The 22091-nt window shown below is 51.0% G+C and overlaps 1 protein-coding gene across 1 annotated transcript in view; it reads right to left on the bottom strand.

The window, feature by feature from the left end:
• Window positions 1–217: 217 nt before the first annotated feature.
• iqgap1 (IQ motif containing GTPase activating protein 1) overlaps window positions 218–22091 on the bottom strand; it is a 36868-nt gene continuing 14994 nt past the window's right edge. Inside the window, exons 6-37 of the mRNA XM_036543235.1 lie at window positions 21560–21627; window positions 20624–20737; window positions 20184–20362; window positions 19830–19917; window positions 19546–19709; window positions 19269–19353; window positions 18890–19053; window positions 18320–18480; window positions 17915–18039; window positions 17537–17700; window positions 14076–14166; window positions 13722–13889; window positions 13485–13627; window positions 12928–13098; window positions 12007–12090; window positions 11531–11602; window positions 10544–10613; window positions 9659–10023; window positions 9177–9340; window positions 8720–8944; window positions 8433–8573; window positions 8196–8280; window positions 7023–7255; window positions 6674–6806; window positions 6207–6309; window positions 5952–6087; window positions 5501–5588; window positions 5166–5375; window positions 4042–4208; window positions 3805–3927; window positions 2911–3019; window positions 218–2437 (exon numbers count right to left, since the gene is read on the bottom strand). Of these exons, the coding sequence (XP_036399128.1) occupies window positions 2324–2437; window positions 2911–3019; window positions 3805–3927; window positions 4042–4208; window positions 5166–5375; window positions 5501–5588; window positions 5952–6087; window positions 6207–6309; window positions 6674–6806; window positions 7023–7255; window positions 8196–8280; window positions 8433–8573; window positions 8720–8944; window positions 9177–9340; window positions 9659–10023; window positions 10544–10613; window positions 11531–11602; window positions 12007–12090; window positions 12928–13098; window positions 13485–13627; window positions 13722–13889; window positions 14076–14166; window positions 17537–17700; window positions 17915–18039; window positions 18320–18480; window positions 18890–19053; window positions 19269–19353; window positions 19546–19709; window positions 19830–19917; window positions 20184–20362; window positions 20624–20737; window positions 21560–21627 (4507 nt within the window). The 3' untranslated portion in view covers window positions 218–2323. The remainder of the gene's footprint in view (window positions 2438–2910; window positions 3020–3804; window positions 3928–4041; window positions 4209–5165; window positions 5376–5500; window positions 5589–5951; window positions 6088–6206; window positions 6310–6673; window positions 6807–7022; window positions 7256–8195; window positions 8281–8432; window positions 8574–8719; window positions 8945–9176; window positions 9341–9658; window positions 10024–10543; window positions 10614–11530; window positions 11603–12006; window positions 12091–12927; window positions 13099–13484; window positions 13628–13721; window positions 13890–14075; window positions 14167–17536; window positions 17701–17914; window positions 18040–18319; window positions 18481–18889; window positions 19054–19268; window positions 19354–19545; window positions 19710–19829; window positions 19918–20183; window positions 20363–20623; window positions 20738–21559; window positions 21628–22091) is intronic.

Genomic DNA, 22091 nt, shown 5'->3' with positions numbered 1-22091 from the left:
AAGTGGAAAAGGGGAAAAAAAACTAGCACATAGCCGCTCCACTGGCTGTGCCACACTTACAAATCACACTACCCAATTCAAATCGATTATCACACTTCGTTTTTAGCATTTATAAGGACATATCCGAATCTTTTCAATGCTCTCAAAGAGGTACGCCTTTTATCTGCTTCAGTCAAAACAATCAGTTAAGAGTTGAGTCAATGATCCACACTGTAGGGCTGTTTCAGGACTGTACTTTATTTGGTACTGTTAAAGCTTTACTGTAAAATAAACATACTTGAGAGACATTCCATGTAATAATGTAAAAACAGCACAAACGAACAAAACATTTTCTTACGAATCACTACATCCTGTGGAAGCAGAGGCCTGGTGCTGATACTGAGCTGACTCGGGGTTTGCTGGACAAAATATACACACCTCTGATTATACATGTATAAAAGAGCAGTACAATCAGCTAGGCTTAGTGCCAGGAGACCATTCATTATCTATTTGAATGCCAACACTTCAGAGTGAGTTTCCTTTTTTGATAAATACTACACACAGTGACACCTGGTGGACTGAAATGCATAGTGCACGTATTGCTTTATGATACTACTGATCGTTCTGGCATTGTTCCCTTTGAAACTGTCTGAGCAGGAAGATGACTTGGTTTCTGCCAGAAGAGTAGTTAAGCGGACAGGTACAGAACTACAGTAAACCGGATAGTGTTATGTCACTGGTGAAAACTGTACTATAACACTGAAACAGCTGTTTTCGATTAGCGTAATTTCTGCTCTTTTCTGCCTTCTCAAAACTCATTATGTTAAATAATCTGGAGGACCAATAAAAAACTCAATACATCAATATGGAATGTGTTTTATTTATTTAATACAGTATGCAAAAACATGATTGGCTTTACAGCGCTGGAATTTGAAGCCTGGCTCTGCCTTGACTGTTCCCAGACACACACCTCGAATTTGGAATTGAGTTCTGAATCAGTGCTAAAGTAACATTACTCTAATCAACTCAGATCAACCAAATTGTGTCCTAGAGCCATTTGCTTGTTTGTTTTTTTTGGGTGGCTGGTAAGGCTCCGGGAGACCACCTCCTGTGCCAGGAACGCCAGCTTTGTTTTAGAAGATTTATTTCTTTTGTTGTTGCTCCACCCCTTTACACGTTGCTGCTGGTAATCTCAGTTTGGCGCTGTGCTGGAGAGGGGAGGAATCCCCCCTGTACAGCTTGGCTCCTCTGCCACAGGAACCTGGTTTGGGTCTGTGGAACCCGTTCCTGCGCACACCACAATCCGTCCCTGACAGAAACTTTGAAACTCTCTGAAGGGGCCATAAAAATGACCAAAGTGTTTAACCCCTCCCCGCCCCTCCCCCCACTGCAGGTCATCCAGGACGTGGGGCGATGAAATACAAAAACGACAGACAACAAACTTCAAACAAATAATTAATATGTCAAAAACAAACATGCAAAATGCTGATAAAACGCTGCGTTCGGTGACATTAGAGTGCTTGGAGCAAAGTCCTTCTTTTGTCCCTGGAGTCCCCCCTTCACTGAAGAACAGGGACAGAGCAGGAACTGGAACGGGAACAAGGACAGCGGAGGACTGTTTGCAGAAAGAGGACAGAGGAGACAGAGCACCTGGCTTCAACGTTTCTGGGGCAGACCCCCTAAAGAAAGCAACTAGGCGTTTATCAAAGGACTACATTTCACTACAGGGAGATTCCCCTCTGTCTCAAAGTATGGAATGTGTCCCGTTGCGGTGCACAGAAGCAGAGGAGGCATAAGTCTTCATCGTCTGCTGATATGGGGAGTCATGGTAGTCTCGCTGCACAAGGGGCTCTCTGACTGACAGGCAGGATGGCAGACTGTACTGACAAAGGTCAAAGGTCAACAGACAGAGGAGCGCAAGACCTGCCCTTTGCAAGGGACACGGGTTTCCACAAGCGAAAGAAGCTCATGCAAGCAATTTGCAATGACTCCCGAGGCAGCTAAAAAGGAAAGCCCTTCCTTCTGACCTGTGAGCTGCTAAACCCAAACACGTTAAGCGTGAGGACACTGGATTCCATGGGCTTCACTCCATTTGCCCCATTACAGTATGTGCCTCCACTGCTTGGCACTTGGCACTGGATGAAAGCTTGCGGCCATTTTTTTCTCAGATAATAAGGCAGTAAAAAGATGCTGCACAGGCATATTAAGGGTATTGCGATAAAGGGATTCCTTTTGTGGTTGAAAGGAAGGGGGTGGTGCTGTAAGGGTGTCTCTTGGGTGTGTACAATGGGAATTCTTTATTTTTTTCAAGCGGCGTCTGAAGCCCCTCTCTCAGTCTGTTTCTCTATTTGCCGTAGAACTTCTTGTTGAGCAGGAAGATGAGCAGGTTGACGTTGACGGTGGCCCTGTCGAAGAGCTTCATCACTGCCACTCCCTCGTACTGTAGCTGCAGGAGGTCCTGAAAGAGGGCGAGCGGACTGCATCAAGCCAAGTGCATTGCAATGCAAGTACCTTACACTGAATGACATTATTTGCATAGCAGACACAATCATTCAAAGACTTCAACAGCTTACATATCATCTATTTGTACTGCTGTGCATTACTGAAGCAATTCAAGTACCTTACACAAGGGTACAACAGCAATGCCACTCCTGGGAATGGAACTGGCAACCTTCGCTCTACAAGCTGCCCCACCCCCATCCACTGCCTTCCAACCCCCACTCCAATACGCAGGTACACCCTACCCCAATCACAGGTGGAGAACTATAACGAGCAAGCAGAACTGTCAATATCCTTGAGTTCTTGCGTCACATTCATCACGGAACGGATGACAAAGTCTGAAAGTATGCAAACTCTGACGCAAGTTGGCTTGGAGGCGGGCCATAACCTGCACAAGCGAATACTGTGAAAGACAATCATTGGACGCTGTACCTGGTACTCCAACATTAGCGTCTCCAAATGCACTCCCATGAACTTAGCCTTCACATCGAACACCCCCACCACCTCCGACGGCGAGATCTCGAAGATGACGTTCTTGAACCTGAAAAGGACACGCCAAGAGATGGGAGACACATCAGTGGTCAAACGCGAACAGCGTTTTAGATTGACAAGAGACTTCCGCCACCGTGTTTGCGTTTTTCCGCGTTTTTTGTGTTTTGTGTTATCAAATTAAATGAGTGCCAGTACAAATTGAGTCTCAATCGGAATAAAGTGCGCGGTAATGAAAGTCACACCACACGTTTGTATTCACTTTTTCCTATCTCAGTTTTTTTTTTTCGCCGTTCTGCTGTCTGTCTGGCTGGTATCATGCAGCAGTGCTATTATGAAGGAGCAGTTCAAAGATGGCTAACAAAGAGGAGTGATGGACAGAATGAGTACAGCAAGTAAAAATTCCACTGGCTTGATTTTTTTTTTTTGGGGGGGGGGGTGTACATTACATTCTTTCCAGTTTTAAATTAAGTTGCAAGGAAATTACAGTTTGCAAATGTTCTCAGGGCCACGAAATTTTTCATCATTTTCTGATTTTGCAAAGGTCCATATTATTACGATTTAGTCTCATGGCCAGCTATCAGTATGAGCTGGTGGGCACTTTCTGTGTGCAGCTGTAGTACCAGTCTGAAATGCAGATAATGTATTTGTGCGGTCCTGGTAGCAGTGTGAGGTGGTGGAGGCTGTGTCTGTGCACACAGGTGTAGTATCGGTGTGAACTGGTGCACAGAGTGCTGGTATATGCAGGCATAGCATTGGTGTGAGAAGGTATAGGCAGTTGTAGAAGTCCCTGCTATAATTTGAGGGAGACTGAGGGAGGAGGACGCCGACACCCACTGGTTCGTCTGCAGGTCCTCAATCTCGATAAGGACGCCCTTCTCGTGCAGCCTGGCAGCTGTGTACTTCTGGGACACCTGCTTGCTCTTCTTGGCCTTGGCCTCGCCTGGCTTCTTCGACACCCTGGAGGAGAGACCCTGCTCCGTCAACAGGTACAAACCCGCAAACTCCGACACAGGTGATCCCCAGCGCTAAACCCCAACAGACTGGCCACAACGGGAGAGGATGTGCACTCACTTTCCTTTGCTGGCCAGGTTGTCCATGCACGTCTTGATGTACTGGTTGTAGTAGTCAATCTGCACGTTGTAGAAGGTGGTCTTGGAGTTGAGGGCAGCGTTGGTCTGCTGAAGCTTCACCAGCTCCGCCTTCCTCCGCTGTCTATACCTTCGCTGGTTTCTGATATCCTACACACACACACACACACACACACACACACATACACAAAAACATCACCCACAGACACATTCAAACATACAAGGACAGAGGGAGAAGTAGATAATAACAGTTTTCAGTGGTCAAAAGCATAGCATGACAAAGCAGTTTTGTGAGAAAGGGGGCAGAGAGAGTGTTCGGGAACTAGGAAACCAGAATAAAGGAGAGGAGGTTGGTAAGTGTCCACAGGACATAATGATTGCACTCTACTTGCAGCACACTGCGTGGAAGCACGGGCTGGGCAGAGGGGTGTTAATGACTGAGGGAAAGCAGGACAGCTCAGGAATGAGAGGCTTTTGGGAAGCAGCGGGGAGAGGAGCGTTGTGCGGCGTGGGGCAATCCCACTGCCTGTTCCTACAGGCCCCGAGGCTCTGCAGCCAGCAGGCAGGAGCCAGCACATCTCTCTCTTAATGATACCTCCGAACGCCGCTCCCTGCGTCAGTCAGAACAAAAGGCTCCTTCACTGAGCCAGGAGCCTGAAACCAACCTGCCCACAGACACTCGAGCACAGCACTGTCCGCTGCATTCCCCGTATCTTTTTTACGGCCCTTTTCCCCTACTGGCACGATGATACATAACACTCTCGTAGTCCTTCCGTCACCGAGCGACTCACTCACTGTGTTTACAACTGCAGAATTACAACAGTTATGAATAACCATCTCTGCATTCTAAAAATCGCTTCTCCTAACGTTCAGTTCTTAAAGGGGACATGCTCTCTGCCAGAGCCAGTTTGAAGAACAGAATTTATTGAGCTTTGAGTTTCTGAGCAGAGAGAGGGTCGCACAGGCACTGAAATTGCAGTGAAAAAAGTAATAATAACCAATTCGTGACATTACTAAACTGGAAGAGGAGCGCTCAATTTAAGCTTCGATGAATGAAAGACCTTGTGGTTGGGTTTATGTTGAGACTGAGCGTTGGTGGGCTGGTACCTTGGCGATGTCGTTGATGAGGTCTTGGTAGCGGTTCTCTGGGTGGACCTTGCCCAGCTCGGCCAGGCGCTGAAGGCTGCTTTTGATCTTGTCCTTCTTGCCCTGCAGGGTCAGGCTGTCGTCCACCACCGGCTTGGACTGCTTCATCTTCTCCGGAGTCTTGGCGTCGCGGATGGCCCGTCTCTGCATGGCCCGCTGGTACTCCACTTCCTGTACGGAGAGGAAGAGGCACAAAAAAAGCTGCTGTTAGAGCCAGGAGTACGTACTTGGTCATTTCAATCGCCATTCGGGAACATTGTTTCCCAGGATGTCTGGATATCAGGGTGCTTGTTCACCTGCTCCTGAGTGGCGGGGGATTCCAGGATCTCGGTGAGCGTGTCTCCCGGCTGGAACCGGATCACGTCCACAATCAGCCGTTTGGTGCTGCAAGGACAGAGGGGTTGGGCTTCAGTTGTATTGTACTCGGCTGTCTGAGCATCGAGTGCCAGTGTACCCGACAACAAGAATGACAAAAAGGAATGTGTGCACGCCACAGTGTGACACAAGTACCACGGCTCCTATGATAGCATCCTCGAGAGCAAGTTGTGATATGTACTTTGCAGCTTGATGCTCTCACATTCAACAGTCTCTCTGTTAGCCTAACATAGTTAGTGATAATGCTAAACAAATGAGCGCTTTAAAGAAACTGGCTTTGACTAATGCACTTTTATATACATTATATAACAGTAAGTGTGGGGGGGAGTCTATGAAATAAAGGCTATGGAAGTTAAGAACAAATCCCATTACTTTAGGAGCAGGGTTCTGGCGTCCATCTCTGCGTTTTCTTCACCAGGAACGTCAAACTTGTTGGTCAGGGTGAGGGACACCTCCGTCTTGCCCATCATCTCCTTGTTGGGGTCATCAGGGGGCAGAGGGTTTTCACCTGTATGGGTAGAAACACAGCAGGTCAGGGACAGAAAAGGAGGTCAACCCTTCGGCCAGGTGAGTATTGCGTGGAGGAGTATCTCCTCATATCCCAGCATGCCTCTCTGTAGCGCTCACCAATGAGTGACTCGATGGTGGGCACCTCTCCCAGGTCCTCCAGCAGTTCGTGGATGGGGTCGTTATGATCCGGGGCGATGGCATCCTGATGGTCAAGCAGGAGCTGTAAGGGTGGAGCAAAGTGTTAAAGGCGCACAGAAGAACGGATGGACAGAAAGTCAGCATCATGACTGCTGTGTGTGTGTGCTCATCCCAATGACTGGGTGCATGTTTTAAACTCTGACTCTGTGCTTGTGTTTTTAACACTGCCTGTGAGCATATTTTGTACACTGACCGTACGCACGTGTTGTGAACACTTGACTGTGTCTGTCTGCTTCACACACATGACTGTGCATTCATTTCAGACCCTGTGCTCAGACGCTGACCATGCCCCGTGTGTTTCTGACCCTGACCGTGTGTGGGTGTTTGACTGTTGACCATTTGTGTGGGTTTTAAACACCTAACGGTCCATGCTTTCAGAAACCGACCGTGTGCGTGTTGATGATCTCGCCGATGGAGATGTAGATGATGGGCTTGGTGAGGGTCACCAGGTCAGAGTACTCGTCCACGTTGAACTTCTCCTCCAGCGAGGGGACGTCACAGGCTGCCAGCAGGAAACGCCTGGAGAGGAGGATGAGAGATTAAGGGTGAGGAGAGCCAGTGAGACACAGAGAGACGGAGACACAGAAACAGAAAGAGAGGTGGAGAGATACAGGCAGGTAGACATACATCTATTGTGAGAGAATGCAAGAGAGGGAGAGAGACAGGCAGATGTACCAAGAGAGAAAGGGGGGGGGAAGAGAGCGAGAGAGGGCGTTACATGGCGTAGGGCTTCACCTGAACTTCTGGTAAGAGTTGCTGAGGTACTCGTTGATGGGGTTTAGGTGGGCGTTGTCCCCCAGGAACATCTTGTTGGAGGCGGCATGCTGCAGCATTTTGGCGATGGAGCCCAGGTTCCGCCGCTGGTCGGTGGTCAGCTGACCTCCGGCCGACATGTCGATGATGTCGAAGGCGTCGGGCGCCACGATGGCAGGGTTCATGTAGCGGTAGTACAGCAGGTTCCCCACAATCTGAAACCGACAGACTGTTAGAGACCCATTCCCAGCAGCCCTGACCATCAGCAGCAACGGGCCAGTGAGGTTAGTTCTGCTCTGAGTGGCTGAGAGATTAGAGAAGAGATTAGAGTGGAGTCTTCAGAGGAACAAATGGAATAATGATATATATGCTCGTAAGTGGAGGTGTCACTGTGTCTGTCTGTCTGTCTGGCTACCCAGAATACACTGGGCCCAATTCAGTTTTCAATGCCAGAGTATTTAGGTCCCTGTCAGATAGAAGCAGGTGTTGTGTGTCCATGGAGGGTGAAGAGGAAACGCAGGGCAGAAGGAGTGCAGCTCACCTTTCCTAAGCTGGGGCCCTGGAGCACGTGTCCCCACACGAGGGGGACAAAGGCAGGGGCAGAGAGGACAGCTGGAGTCCAGGAGACAGAGACGAGAGGAGGAGGAGAGACAGAGGGAAACCGCGTTCAGTACAGAGGTGTGCGACAGCCAAAGCCACCGTGGAAGCAGAGTGCAGGCAGGGGAGGCTGGAGGGGAAGAGTGCTCAGGTCTGCCCCCTACAGGCCTCAGAGCGCACAGCCAAGCAAGGGAGAGGAGGTGCTGCAAGTTTCAAGTGGAGAGTTCCAGTGATGCAGCGGTCTAGGCAGTGCGCATGCAGTGGGCTTCAGCACAGCAGTGCCACATGCTCTCATTCTCTGGCCTGGGACAAAGTCCAAAACTACACTGGAGACTTTGCTCTGAAGATATTGATCTGATTGTCACTGCTGCAGCATTTATAACAACAACACAAGGCAGAGCCACCAGAATGACTGCCGCAGCATGGTGCCATCCGGTCCCCCAATGAAATGGAGACAGGGGCAGTGTTTTGGGGTGGGGCCAATGTGCCTTTCACTCAGGAGCATGCAAGGTGAGGTGAGGTGAGGGGCGGGGGTGAGGGACGGGGGGGTCGACAAACCTTAAGAAGCTCGTCCTCTGTGGCATCCGGGAACTTCTCGTTCAGCGTGTCTTTCAGCACCTTGGCAATGAAGCGCATCCCGTACCTACAACACAGCCAGGACACACAGAGTTCAACATTCACAGCTTCAAAGAAAGCCTGTGGCCATTTCCACGCACATTAAGTAGAGGTAATCTTGCACTGTAGGGAAATCACACAGGTTCAGTCGTGCGGGACGGCGCCGAGAGCACCACTCACGGGATTTTGTCGACAGAGACGATGATAGCGGACATGAACTTGTCAGTGACGCTCCTCATGTGAGTGATGGAGGCCTCCAGTCGGTTTCGGACCTCCTCGTGACTCATGGCCTGCTCTGGGGTCACGTCGTATGGCAGTTTACTGTCCACAGGAGAAAACAGGCTCCGGTCAGAACCAAGTGTGAACCTCACAGTGCACCGATCCTAGCCTTACTGCTTTACAGTACTGTTAAAGCACATGCAGTCACACAAAGGTACCAGGGTCCCTCTGACCGTGGCTACCCTTACCTGGCTTCGCCGGTCTGCGACTCCATCTGGTTCACCCAGCTCTTGTAGATGTCCACGGGGTCGGTCTTGATGTTCAGCGTCTTGTCGTCCATGATTTCCTTGACCACGGGGGCCAGGATTTGCCGCAGAGCATTCTGACCGCGGGCCCCCCTGTTGAAGCTCACCACCATCTTGATGACAGTGGGGTTGCCGGTGACGATCTCCTGGATCTGATCCACTTTAGATCTGAGTGTGCAAGAATGCATTTGATTGGACTTTGATACATTTCACTCCCGTCTGAATAATGCTCCAGTCTCACAAATGTGGATGAGATAAAGACAAGCTTACAGTCAACAACATGCATGCATTTGGCATTATTGGTTGATGTTGGACCTGTGACACATCTTGTCACGTGTGCATACTGACCGTACCACGCTTTACACTTTCTGTGACTGAACTGGCGTTTCTGGGCTCTTACTTGATCTCCTCCTGCAGAGCTGTCTTAAAGAGCTTGAGCAGCAGGTATTCCTCGCGCTGGTTGGACGCGTAGTTGTACAGGGTGAAAATCACAGAGTCCATGAACTTGGTGGACTTGTTCTGGGGCATCTGGAAGATCAGCTTGGCCAAGTAGGTGGGGTTTGTCTGAAGAGAAACAACACGTCTCAGTTAAAATCACATTAATCATAACAATCAAAAAAGTACAATCGAGAGGTGAGCTCCAATTAAAATGTAACAATCAGGCCTAGACAATGCTAATTCATTTTAGCTGCAATACGGCCTGTCCTTGGAAGGGTTGAACATTCCTTCCACAAGAAAATTCTTTGATTTCAATGTCTGCCAGGCTCATAATCATGGGGGAGACATTAAAAGGACATCGCTGGCTTAAGCGCTCAAATTAAGCGCTAGGTGCATTGTGGCTGGGCTGAACAGAGGACTGTGGGCCATGGGAGAGAGGTTCACCTGCAGCAGGTAGAAGAGGTACTGGTAGGCCTCCAGCTTGTCCCTCTTCTCCTTGCTCAGGGCCTTGAGGCCGCCCTTCTGCTTGTTCATCATCATCAGGTTGGACAGCTCGCCCTTGTTCTTCTTGGTCAGCTTCTTGCTGTGGGAGACCACCTCCTGCAGTGTGATCTTGTTCTTCACCAGCAGGCCGATCTTGATGTCCATGAGGTTGAGGTCGTTCTCCAGCTGCTGGTTGGAGCGGATGTTGGTCACCACCTCTTCCCGCAGCCTCATTAGCTCCAGCTCCTCCTGGAAGTCCTGGTCGCTGTGGTCCAGCAGGTGGACGAACTTCCGCACCACCGCCATGGGCGGGTTGTCCGCGTTGACTGAGGGACAGGGGGGAAAAGAAGAAGCGATCCGGGGTGAATGAGAAGGTAGAGGTAACGTCAGAGAGTAAAAGGTGATCACAGAATTTAAGAGATGTGGGAGCAGGGTACGACATGAAGAAAGCTACAAAAGTGCTTGAACAAAGGATGAATGGGAAAAAGGGACAGTCTTTCATGAAAACACTGTGTAGCAGTTTAGCATAGTGGAAAGGAGCAGGACTCGTAACCGAAAGGTTGTCAGTTCGATTCCCTGCTTGGCACTGCTGTTATACCCTTGGGCAAGGTACTTAACCCAGAACTGCCTCAGTAAATATCCAGCTATATAAATGCGTAACATGTAATAGATTGTAACCTACGAAAGTTGCTCCGGATAAAAGCAACTGCTGAATACCAATAATGTAATGTAATGAAAACGGACAGTGACGTCATGTAAACGTCTTCTTCGTACGCTATACAGGTCTGTCCTTTTGAATGCTCTGAGAGATGGAGGGGGTTCGATCCGATCTCAGGGCGTACTCACTCAGGGTTTTGTAGTCGTCCCTGGCCTTGTTGGCTCGGATGAACGCCTGGATTTTCACAATTTCGTCCATCTGGAGCAAAACAAACAGCGCTTACCGCACGATTCCACTGTGGGTCAACGTGTGTGACCTTTGCAGAGCAGCCAGGTGGGCAGGCTCTCTGTGTACAGCGCTGTCACGCCACAGTAAACACATGACAAACGATGAATACCACTGAATGCTTTAAGGGGAGATCTGATGAGTCAGCACACTTATCTCTCCTTCTGCCACATATTTAACTCCCATTCATTCAATCATCTACAGATTCAAATCAATCAGTTATTGTGGAGAACACTGGTAACAGACGATTAAGAGGTTGGTTTTGTTTCACTCCTAGGCAGAGGTCTTGTTTAAGGTGACCGTTTTTCACATTCCACTATGAGATGAAATAATATGACCCTTCAGTTTTTTTCCCCCAGTGGCACTATAAAGGCTATAAAAACTGCACTTTGAATATAATTTGTCATTCAATCTGAGCAGGAGGAACGCTTGAGGGAAAGGTTCTGGTTAGTCACGACTCCTCATCATGTTGACAGATGGGTCACAGACCTAAGGTATTGTCACATGTAAGCGAGAATACTTGGGGGATGACATAAGGACAAGGACAAGGACAAAAACAAAACCCAAAGCAAAACAAACTCAAAACATCTACATTATCATATTAATATAACAGGTTGGTCCACACTTGAGAGACATAACCTTCATGTCTTTCGCATATGGCTAACACACATTTTTAGTCAGTTACATCACAAGTCATGCCTCTCGGCCTTACCAAAATGAAAAACAGTATCACTTTGTGTGGGTTACCTGCATTTTTGACATGCTTAAATGCAATTAATAATTAAATTATTGTTTTGTCATTATTACCTTATCAACATAAAAATTAACCATTTGTCCTCAGTGCATAGTTTTGAAACACCTGGGAAGACACTGGGAAGAGAGTCACTTACGTGGTCTTTGAAGTACTTGAGACGGTCTTTATACTTCTTCCTGGCCTGATGCATCCTCACCATTGCTTGAATCTTAAACAAAACAAATCAGTCAGACTCTAATCAGACTACGCCATGTTTTTCATCTCCTTTACCAATCATAACTCTAATTATTATCTTGTTTTTTCAGGATGAAATATGATCATTTAGAATGTCTAAACTGAAAACAAGGTATAGACGCGTACACGTCAACAGCAATATCAATATTTACTCGAAAGATTTTTTCCCCCCTACTTATTTCTTGGAATGGAATCACAGGCATGCCTGAGCCTGGGTTGCCAGGGTCAGGATTTATCTGGATTTCTGCAGCATGAAGCAACTTGATGGATAAATACACCCACCCTGGGAATGATGCCAATCTGCCTCAACGGTTACATCAAACTCGCTCCGAACGAAGCTCTCTGCAGACACAGCTAGCGCCCCGCAGTCACTGTTACCTTGACGGCGTCATCGGTGTGGTCCTTCAGGTACTGCTTCCTGTTCTTGAAGTTCTTCCTCTGCTTGTAGCCTCTCCAATGGGCCTGCAGGAGAGAGAGGGGGAGGAGGGACAGTCAGATGCCGCGCAAACAGTACGGACACATTTGCATACAGCACTGCATTTGACGGTTTTCCTTTCTAAGAAATACCACCGCGAGTGTCCCATTCAAAGCAGCAGTGTAGTTTACCTAGGGAAATGATTCGCCGAGGTCCCGCGCTTCACAGCAATACAGTCAGAGTGCTGTGGAACTGCAGCCTGATCTAGCAGTGATACAATGGCAGGGGACGGCTCTATGGGGTAGTGTACATGGCTTATTATGGGGATGTGTGGACGGGAGGCCAAGCAGGCTACCTATGAGCGGGTGATGGAGGACGGGGAAGTGCTGGTTACCTGTATGAGGGTGATGGCAGGGGGGGGGCTGTGTGGGTTACCTGTATGCAGGTGATGGCGGATGGGGAAGTGCTGGTTACCTGTATGTAGGTGATGGCGGAGCAGGGCTGTGTGGGTTACCTGGACCGGGGCTGTCTGGGTTACCTGTATGCAGGGATGGCGGAGCGGGGCTATCTGGGTTACCTGTATGCAGGTGATGGCAGGGTGGGGTTCTGGGTTACCTGTATGCATGTGATGGCGGATGGGGAAGTGCTGGTTACCTGTATGCAGGTGATGGCGGATGGGGAAGTGCTGGTTACCTGTATGCAGGTGATGGTGGGGTGGGGTTGTGGGTTACCTGTATGCAGGTGATGGCGGGGTGGGGTTGTGGGTTACCTGTATGCAGGTGATGGCGGATGGGGAAGTGCTGGTTACCTGTATGCAGGTGATGGCGGGGTGGGGTCGTGGGTTACCTGTATGCAGGTGATGGCGGGGTGGGGTTGTCGGTTACCTGTATGCAGGTGATGGCCGGGTCCTGCTCCTTCAGGAAGCTGAGGCGCTCCTTCAGGCCATTCCTCACCAGGTACCCTCTGCAGCGAGCCTGCAGCTTGGCAATCAGACTCTCGTTGGCCAGCCACAGCTGCTCGCGGTTATAGGCGGTGGTCACTCCCGACACCACAGACTGGGAACAGAGAGACAGCAAGAGAGAAGGGAGGAGGGAGAGATGGAGAGAGAGGCATGAGAGAGCAGGAGAGGGAGTGAGAGAGGATGAAAATGTGAGAGACAGCAAGAGAGAAAATGATTGAGAGAGAGGGTGAGAAAGTTTGAGAGATTGTGAGAGAACAAAAAGAAGAAAAGAAAGAGTAAGAGAGAACAACAAAAGAGAGAGAGGGGAAAAAAAAGGCATTATCGTTACTCAAGTCCTCACAACGGTCATTCTATTCTGGCCTCTTGACTCCTCCACTGTGGCACAAACAGCCGAGGGGCGCTTTATAAAGGACAGACTCTGAGAGTCCCACACCATCACCCCCTCCCTCCTGCCCTGCACCGCCTCCCCCGTAGCCCAACCTGGATCTCCTCCTTGTTGAGCTGGGTGTTGTTGGGGACGAAGCTGGCCGGCTCCTCCCAGGTGCCCTCCCCCGTCTTCAGGTTGAAGTAGTAGTTGTGTCCTCCCTTCACCCAGTGCTTGACCCACTCGCTGTTATTGTCACCTGCAGGCGCAGAGAGTCACACGCTGAGCACCGTGGTACGCAGCACGGTCGAGGGGACCGACACGCATCCCAGCTCCGTGGGGGAAGCGCTTACCCTTCTCCTTCTTGGTGTTCTTGATCTTGGCCAGGTCGTCCTGGTAGGTCTGGGCGCACTCGGCGGTGACGCCGTACAGCCCAGCGCCGGGGCTGCGCAGGGCGGCCAGCGTCTGGGCCGGCTCGCCGCTGTCCACCGCCTCGTTGATGGCCAGGATGGCCTGAGAGACTGGGGGAGGGGCAGAGACACAGAGACAGGCAGAGTCAAGGCACCACCTCTCCTCCTCTGTCAGAGGCAGAAAATATATGGCCGTTCTCTGCCGACCGCTGGGCAGAAACTCCTCTTTGGCAATAACAAACTGTCAGAGGGAGAGAACTCCCCACGCAGGGGGGATAAGAGAGAGAACGCCCTTACACTGCAGGGCCTCCTGGGTGTCCTTGTTGGAGTTCAGCACCGTGCCCTGGATCTCGTCCAACCACAGCACAGCTGAGGGGTCCTGGGTCTCCTGCAAGGACGGACGCACCGGGTCAGTCCCTCAAAGAGATACTGTACACGTGCTAACAAGATGTGGGAGGCTCTGAGCCCTGGATATGTCATTACAGATATGTGTACTCACAGCCAATCTATCACAGCAAAGACAGCTTGCCTGTTCATGAATACTCCATAGAGTGTTCATCACAGAAACAAAGAGTATGTGATCTTAATAGAAATAATTTCACCCCCCCCCACCCCAACTCTTTGTAGAAACATATGAAGGACACTTCTATACTAAGACTAGATAGTTTCCATGTGCACTGACACAGCAACCAATAACCACCAGAGGGCACCCTCCTCCCCTCTTCTATGCCTCTGAGAACTTTCTATTTCTAAAGTCTTCGGCGACGTCAACTCCGGCTCATATTTCCAGAGTGTGTCGCACAGAATATTTCACTACGGAAAGAGGTAGCAGTGAGCTGGATTTTAAGCACGCCATTCAGAGCAAGATTCTGAAGAGTAGTCTGGCCTGCTAAAGGGACAGCACAAAAACTTACTTAAATTGCTGAATATATATGTATATTCACCCTTCTACAATACACTGCAGCTTTAAGCAGAGGTTGACCGCTTAAATAAGAATATGCAAGGGAAAAAATTCTTACTGCATCAAGTCCCTCCAACAACATTGGCAGTGACACATTTTTGACACCAGATGGCGCTCCATCTCCATCAACACCTCCAGCTGCCAACAAAGCCTGTCTTCCGGAGCCAAAGGAGTGTAAACTCTTTTGTAACTCTGGGCCCTTTTTGTGGACCTACCTCGCACTTCCTGCTGTCCCATTACAGACAGGGGACAAAGCAGGTGACACCCTGATGGGAGATGAGGAGCACAGGCCAGTTCCTGCTGCATGGATCCAATAAACAGAGACTGTGTACTGTTGCGGATGGTATGTTTACATTAAACAATGAGATAAGCTAGTATCTGCATCTAAATACAGCCTTGCACCTGCCTGGGGGTTATTTCCAGGGAGGGGCGGCCGAGCGCACATCGGATGGTTCTGTTAACTTGCACATAATAAGCGCCCAGCACCCCTTCTTCTGTGCCAAATTGAGGAAGTGAGAGAGCGGGTGCGGTGAGGCAGACTTCTCCCTCCCCACCATGTTGGTCACAGTGCAATGTGGAGAGCACTCCTCCCACATCCTTCTCCAGCCCGGGAGAACGCGATCCCGGACGCTGCGCGCTGGGAAGGAGGAGCGGGAGATGCAGACGCGAGCCAGGGCATCGGCGGAGGTCCACTGCAGCGCTTTCCCTTTGTCAGATCGACGCAGGAAGCGATAGGCGTGTCTCTCGCGCGCGTGCACGCGCGCACACACACACACGCAGCTGTGCGTGCTTCTCCGAAGAAGCGGGCGAGGGAGCGGGGCGCTAGCAGTAAACACGCCGGCCACATCTCCAGCCGTTCCTCTCGTGATATCGAGATAGACGTGGTCAGAGCCGGCCGGAAGCGAACGTCTCGCCTGGTGCTGACAGACGCCACAGCGGCAGCTACGATAAGCCTCGTCTCCGATCTGAGTGTGGGGAGAGAGTGGAAAACCACACAGACACACACTCACTGCTGAGAGAGTGCTTTAAAATGCACACGCTACATATGTGGCATTTCGGGGCATCTGATCCGTTCCCCCTTTCATTCCACTTCCTCTCAGTGCTCTCCCCCTTTCTCTCTCCCTCCCGCTCTGTCTCTCAGCTTTTTGCAACATGTGGGCAGCAGCCCTTTGAAGTCCAAGAACTTCCTCTCTAAAACCACTTCCTGTGTCAGAGGCCTGCGCTAACACCCCTCCTACCCCCACCCCGCAGCCACTGAAGGAGGGGGTAACACGGAAAACACAGGGACACCCTCAGCAGCCCCCCCACCCCCCCCCCGATTCAACAAGCACACAACGACACAGCCCAAAAGACCCAGCCCGGACACCACAGCCAGGTTTCTGACAAGGTCCAGTTTTTACAGAAAACAGCGCCATTTCTGTGGCTTTTATTACCTTATAAGGAAGTTATTTAGACGCCTGGCTTGATAGTTCCTACCCCTGTGAAAATGATCATGGGGGAAACGGCTTCCTCTCTTTTTTTTTTCCTTTGGAAGCACGTGCTTCGGAAATGGATTCTGGCAACGAGCGAGCACCGAACCGCCTACATCGCCACTGCCTGAGATAGTGCTGATAATTGCGAACAATAAATATATGCTTTGGACCCGCCGGGGGATTGAGGGAGTGAGAGAGGGAGAAACATTTTCACTAATGGGTCGACATGAAAAATGGACGAGGGCCATTCGTCTCCCTCTCTGGATGGCGTACTGAAGAAAAAAAAAAACAAGTACAAACACAGATACGGATCCAAGCATGGCATAGAGACTCTATTTAGAGACTCTGCTCTTCTGAAGTCTGAACACGTCATCCGAGAACAAATGTGAGGGAGTGTGGAAAGAATAGCTCACTGTGACACAAGCGCTCTGACTCGTAGCTCGGTGTGTCGGAGGGGCGGACAGTCTAGACTGTTCTCCGGGCCCCTCCCAAATCTCCGGGGGCAGAGCCTCACAGAGACGGCCACCGTAGATGTGGCGAACCACGACCTTTCGTTGACCTTTGCCCCCCCGCTCCTCCCGCAAGGGCATGGCTGGGATTTTGGGTTTACCCAGAAAGGAAAGACACTGTGGATAGCATGCACAGAGCTCCCTCGGGTGTCTTCTCAGTAAGACCACAGGAAATGACGTGGGATGAAAACGAGGCCTAGTCAAACGAAGCACCCAGGGGGAAGTTTCCAGCCTGAACTTCCCTTCTGCCCAACACGCAATGCCTTTTCAAACAAAACATACTGTACATGGCTGTTACATTGTCATCATTAAGAGGCACCTCTGTAAAGCCTTTACAGAGCTAAGCTTTTTAGTCGTGCATAAGGGATAGAGAGAAAGACACAGATTGAGTTATATAATTATATGCTGAATTATCTGTCACTAAATTTGCTTTACCTGCAAAGCACCTTGAAAGAGAAAGAGAGAGGGGAGAGGGAGGGAAGGAGAGAAAGAAAGAGAGAGAGAGAGAGAGAGAGAGAAAAAAAGACGGTTATTTTTTGTGAAACTATGACATCACTGGGCCTCGATCATGCGGATATGTCAGTGCTGAGTCACATGGCATCCTGTGCTCACTCAGAGACCTGCAGGCCAATTCGAGCTCACTCTGCCTAATCGGGCCTGGTCTGACCCTCCTCTCTGAATGCCTTTGAGCTAGCTCACTTCCCATGCCTAAAATCGCAGTATTCCTGCAGGGGGAAAGGACCCCTAGGCAGTGTAAGAGTAAGGAGGGGTAGGTGGTGGGAGGGATTGGGGGGGGGGGGGGTGCAGGGGCCGTACATGGGCTTTCTCCCGCCGCGCCTCCAGCAGCTTGTCATAGTAGTGCTGCGCCACGAGGGGGTCCACGTCTGTCAGCTTGGCCGCCGGGTGCTGCAGCGCAGCCAGCGTCTTCTGCACGTCTCCCTCGTCCAGGGCCTCGTTGATCTGCCCGATGGCCACGATCCCTGGGGGGGGGCGCATCAGACACTCTGAATATTTTAAAACTCCCCACCCACATCCACACACGCAGTCCTCTAATGGTCAGCCTTCTGCAGGCTAATCAAACGGGCTTGTTTTCCCCACGTTTATCATTACATCCTTATCATTACATTCAGTTCCCAGTAAAGCGTGCGCTTGTGCATGCGTTTGGGCCACGGTGTGCGGTCGAGGCGGACTCACTCTCGTGCTCCTCCTGCACGGTCGTGTTGACCTGGTCCACACATGCCTGAATGTCGTTCCAGGTCAGGTACTCACTGCCCTCCTCCCGCGCCGCCGCCTTCAGGCGCATCAGCTCGTCCATGTACCTGCAGGCACCGCCATGTTAAAGCAGGCAGCCGTATCCCTCATCTGCTGTCCAGTTTCACTGTATACAACCCTGTGGCAGTAACGTGTCAGGGCCCAGCTGGCATCACCCCCTTAAACTGGGCAGCAGTGTCCCTGATCTAATGTTTCACTGTGCCTCTCCTGTGGTTGTAGGCTGTATATTTTAGGCACGAGCTGATCTCATACACAGCGCCACCGCACCCCCAATGTGGCAGCACGCAGTCCGCGGCTGGTCTAATGCTCAGTGTCACTGTCCCTCACCTCTGGGCGTACTCATCCTCCACGTTGCTCAGTCCTGTGACCGGACTGCCCAGCTGCCTCCACACGGCCGCCCGGTCCCCCACATCCAGCGCCCCGTTGATCAGCACCACCGACGACAGCATCTCCACGGCAACCAGCAGCTCCGGGTGTGTGAGGGAGCCCTGCACAGCCAATAGAGACACAGCATGAGATGAGTCGTATGATACTAGACGCTGACGCTGTAATGCAACAGAGGAGAGATTACTAATGTTATTTGCTTAGCAGATACCCTTGTTCAGGTTAACATTTGCATTTTTATTGTCCATTTATGTGAAGAAACTCTTACTCATGCGTACAACTGCAGCTGCCTGGCCTGGGGGGTTTGAACCTGTAACCTGGTTATGAGCCAAGATTCATAACCACAAGCTCCCCAAGCACAAACTCCCTTATTCACCTGATAGACACTCAAGAACAGAATACCAGAGGCGAATAACCCTGTTTCTAAAGCAATACGTTAACCAGCAGAGTTTCATTGGTTTGTGCATTCGGGGGGGTGTGACCCGTGGCTCGGGGGGGCGGGGTGGGACTGACCTCTGCGCTCTGCTGCTGCAGGCTGGCCAGCTCCTGCTGGTAGAGCTCGGCGGCGCTGGGGTAGACCTGCGGCAGCCGGGCATCCGGGTTCATCAGCTCCGCCACCGTGTTCTCCGCCACCCCGGCCCTGATGGCAGTGTTGATCCTCTCTACAGCCTGCAGCACTGGGTCACAGAGGGGGGCGGGGGGGGGGGGGGGGGACGGGACACGTCAACACCCTGAACATCACCGCGGTCTCCAGACACCGCCTGCCACGGCAGCATCTTGTAGTATGTACCAACAGAGGCTACAGAGAGGCAGTAACTGCTTACGAGGGAACAGTAAAGGCAGATTTTGAGTAGAGAGGATTGGACAATGAATAAGAGAGAGAAGGCCTTACTTTTCTGGTAGCTAGCAGCATCTTCATTAGCTAGGTCCACCCCGCTCTGTAGTTCATCCTTTGTCAGTGGCTCCCCAGGAGAATTCTGGGTAAAAATATAGATACACCACACTATTTACCTCCATTCAATGAATTCCGTGTGGGCACAGATAATCCATGTGGTCCACACTGGAATATTATGAGAGCTGAACTTCAGCCGGTACAAAATCAAGATAAACCGAAACATTCCTCAGCTCAGAACCAATCATGACCAATCACATTAAAAGACAATGCCAACCTGTTCCTTGTTCTCCCGATCAGCCATCAGCTGTTTGAGATACCAGCCCTTGTTCTGGGCCTGCAGAGAGCGCAGGCCCAAAGCCTGGGACCGGAGTGCATCGTAGAGCCTGTCCTCATCACCGCTGAGCAGGGCCTGCTCCGTGGACGCCAGGGCGTTCGCCACTGTCAGACAAACAGAGGGTTCATGTGGCGTTGCTCAGCGGAGTTTGGCCGAGCTGGCCCACACTACCATGGCTGTTATGGAAATTTGACTTTGAGAATTTCACTTTGAGAGGTACTCACCGTTGACCTTGTTCACGTTGCCCTGGATCTCTGCCTGGGTGAGCAGCTCTTCATAAACATCCCTCTCTGCTTCAGAGTTCTCTCCAATCTACAAACAGGAGCCATGGACAATTTTAAAATGCTACCAACTATTACAGCTTCTTTAGAATAGGGAAGTCCACCCTCAATATTATTTCTCATGGTAACAATGGCTGGTTGGTAAATGCGTCTGTTAATTGTGGGTGAAAGTCACACAGTGAGCAGATGCAGATGAGAGATATATCTGGCCGTGTTTAAAACATCGGCTTCAGAGTCTGACTCCAGAGCACCCAGGAAAGAAAGCCTCTGAGACAGAGAGGTGGGGCGGCGCCGTACCCGCTTTCGGGCGTTGGCCACTTTCTCGGACTTGGCCTGGAACAGTGTGTCCTGGTAGTGCTGGGCGGAGCTGTCGTCGATGTTCACCAGCATGGCGTTGGGGTTGCGCATGGCCGCCAGCGTGCCCTCCGCGACTCCGTGGTCGATGGCATCATTGATGGCGATAACAGCGGCGTGCACTAGGGGGAGACAGAGAGGGAGGATGATGTCATGTCGGTGCTGGGCGATCGTGTCAGCAGTTGATTGGAATTAACAGTTGGGCGGTTGCTTTCAGATTCGCTACATCGATTTGCCCACAAAGGACCGCTGATGTGTTTATTACTCATTTCATTTTGCAGAGAATTCACCCTGCAACTCCCCCTATATAAGAAACTGTCCCCACACTCACGTATTAGGAAAGAAACCACCCCTGAAACTCAGACTCCTCCCACAGAACTCACAGGCTGCTTCATCTACTGACAGCTCATTGGCCAGGATGCCGCCAATCTTGCTGAAGGCGGGCATCTGAATGCCATACTTCTCCAGCTCGCTCTTCATGTTGTTGATCTCCTCCTCTGTGAGAAAAACAGGAAGAGAGGAGGGGAGGGTGGAGACGAAGGAGAGGAAAGGAGAGAAAGACAGAGGTAGAGATGATTGATGTGTGAGTCAGAGAAAAAGCAAGAGTGAGGCAGAGAACAAGGAGGACAGCAGAGAAGATGAGAGAGATGGCACAGAAAGATGGACATACGAGGAGGAGGGAAGAGGGATATAGCCAATCAGTGTGGTTTATTCAGTGGTACCTGTGTATTAAGTCAGAAGACATCCTTGCCTCTCTATGAATCACATTGCTTTCCAGCAACATGTATTTATGAACCTGGAATAATGCAGTAACTTTTAAGCTCTTTTCTTTTGGCTACAGCCGCAGTGGGCCCCCCCTGGACTTGAACTTTCAACCTTTTGTTCAGCTTCCAACACAATGAGCTGCCCTGCACAGCAGGGTCTTAGTATTACTGTTAACAACTTCTGCCCCGTCCAGTAGGCAGTGCCCTGGCGTATCCGCCGTTTGGTATCTGAGAGCAGAGTGCATCTGTTGCCTCCGAAAGGCCCCACAGCTGGGGGGGGGGCTCGGAGGGGCTGGAGACGGATTGTTCTCTGCGCCTCTGTGATAAACAGCTCCCCCAGCCCCCGAGCTTGGCAGCCGGAGCGGGCAACAGAAATTACAGGAAACGCTCACACAATCGCTAATGAGTTTCACATTGCCGGTAGCAGCTCCGCTCCCAAACCCTGGGCCGCTTAACCCCTTGCGCTTCTTGCTGGCGGCCGTGCCACGGCGTCTGTGAACCCGAGGAGGGGGGGCAGCGGCTCGCGGTGGGAACGAGGCCAACCCGCGCACCCACCTGTGAAATCCACCTTGCCGTACAGGTCCTGGATCTGCGGGGCCAGTCCAAGCTTGAAGAGGTACAGACTGGAGAGAAAAGATTGGGGGGGGGGGTTAAACCGGAACACAGCCAGGAAATAACAGTCATTTCCACAGGGGGGGCGTCTAACCCTTCTGACAGGTGGGGGGGGTTCAGTTTTGCAGCTTTAACGAGGAGCGGGGCAGGCAAAAACAACACAGCTCTACGGAGTCCGGAGCGCCTGCTGCGTTTTTAATGGCGCTCGATGGCGTTTTGATCGCCACTCCGCTCGTAAACATGTTTTCCCAACATTCAGGATTAAGTTACTGCACACACACCCCAACCTGGGCAGAGCCGGGCGCCATTAATGTCAACAAAGACCGAGTCAAAAGGGCTGGAGAACATGGGCTCTCCCCCACACCCCCTATCCGAAAGCCCCCCCCCCCTCCCCCCCCAATCCTGTTCCCTGACCTCCTGACCCCCGTGGCCCAGATTTACAGCTCCTACATCCACTCTTAATGAGAACGCTGCG

The sequence above is a fragment of the Megalops cyprinoides genome, chromosome 13 (assembly GCF_013368585.1).
Source record: "Megalops cyprinoides isolate fMegCyp1 chromosome 13, fMegCyp1.pri, whole genome shotgun sequence".
Lineage (NCBI taxonomy): Eukaryota > Metazoa > Chordata > Actinopteri > Elopiformes > Megalopidae > Megalops > Megalops cyprinoides.
The sequence above is the reverse complement of the archived record's forward strand: the minus strand, read 5'-3'. Positions and strand labels throughout refer to the sequence as shown.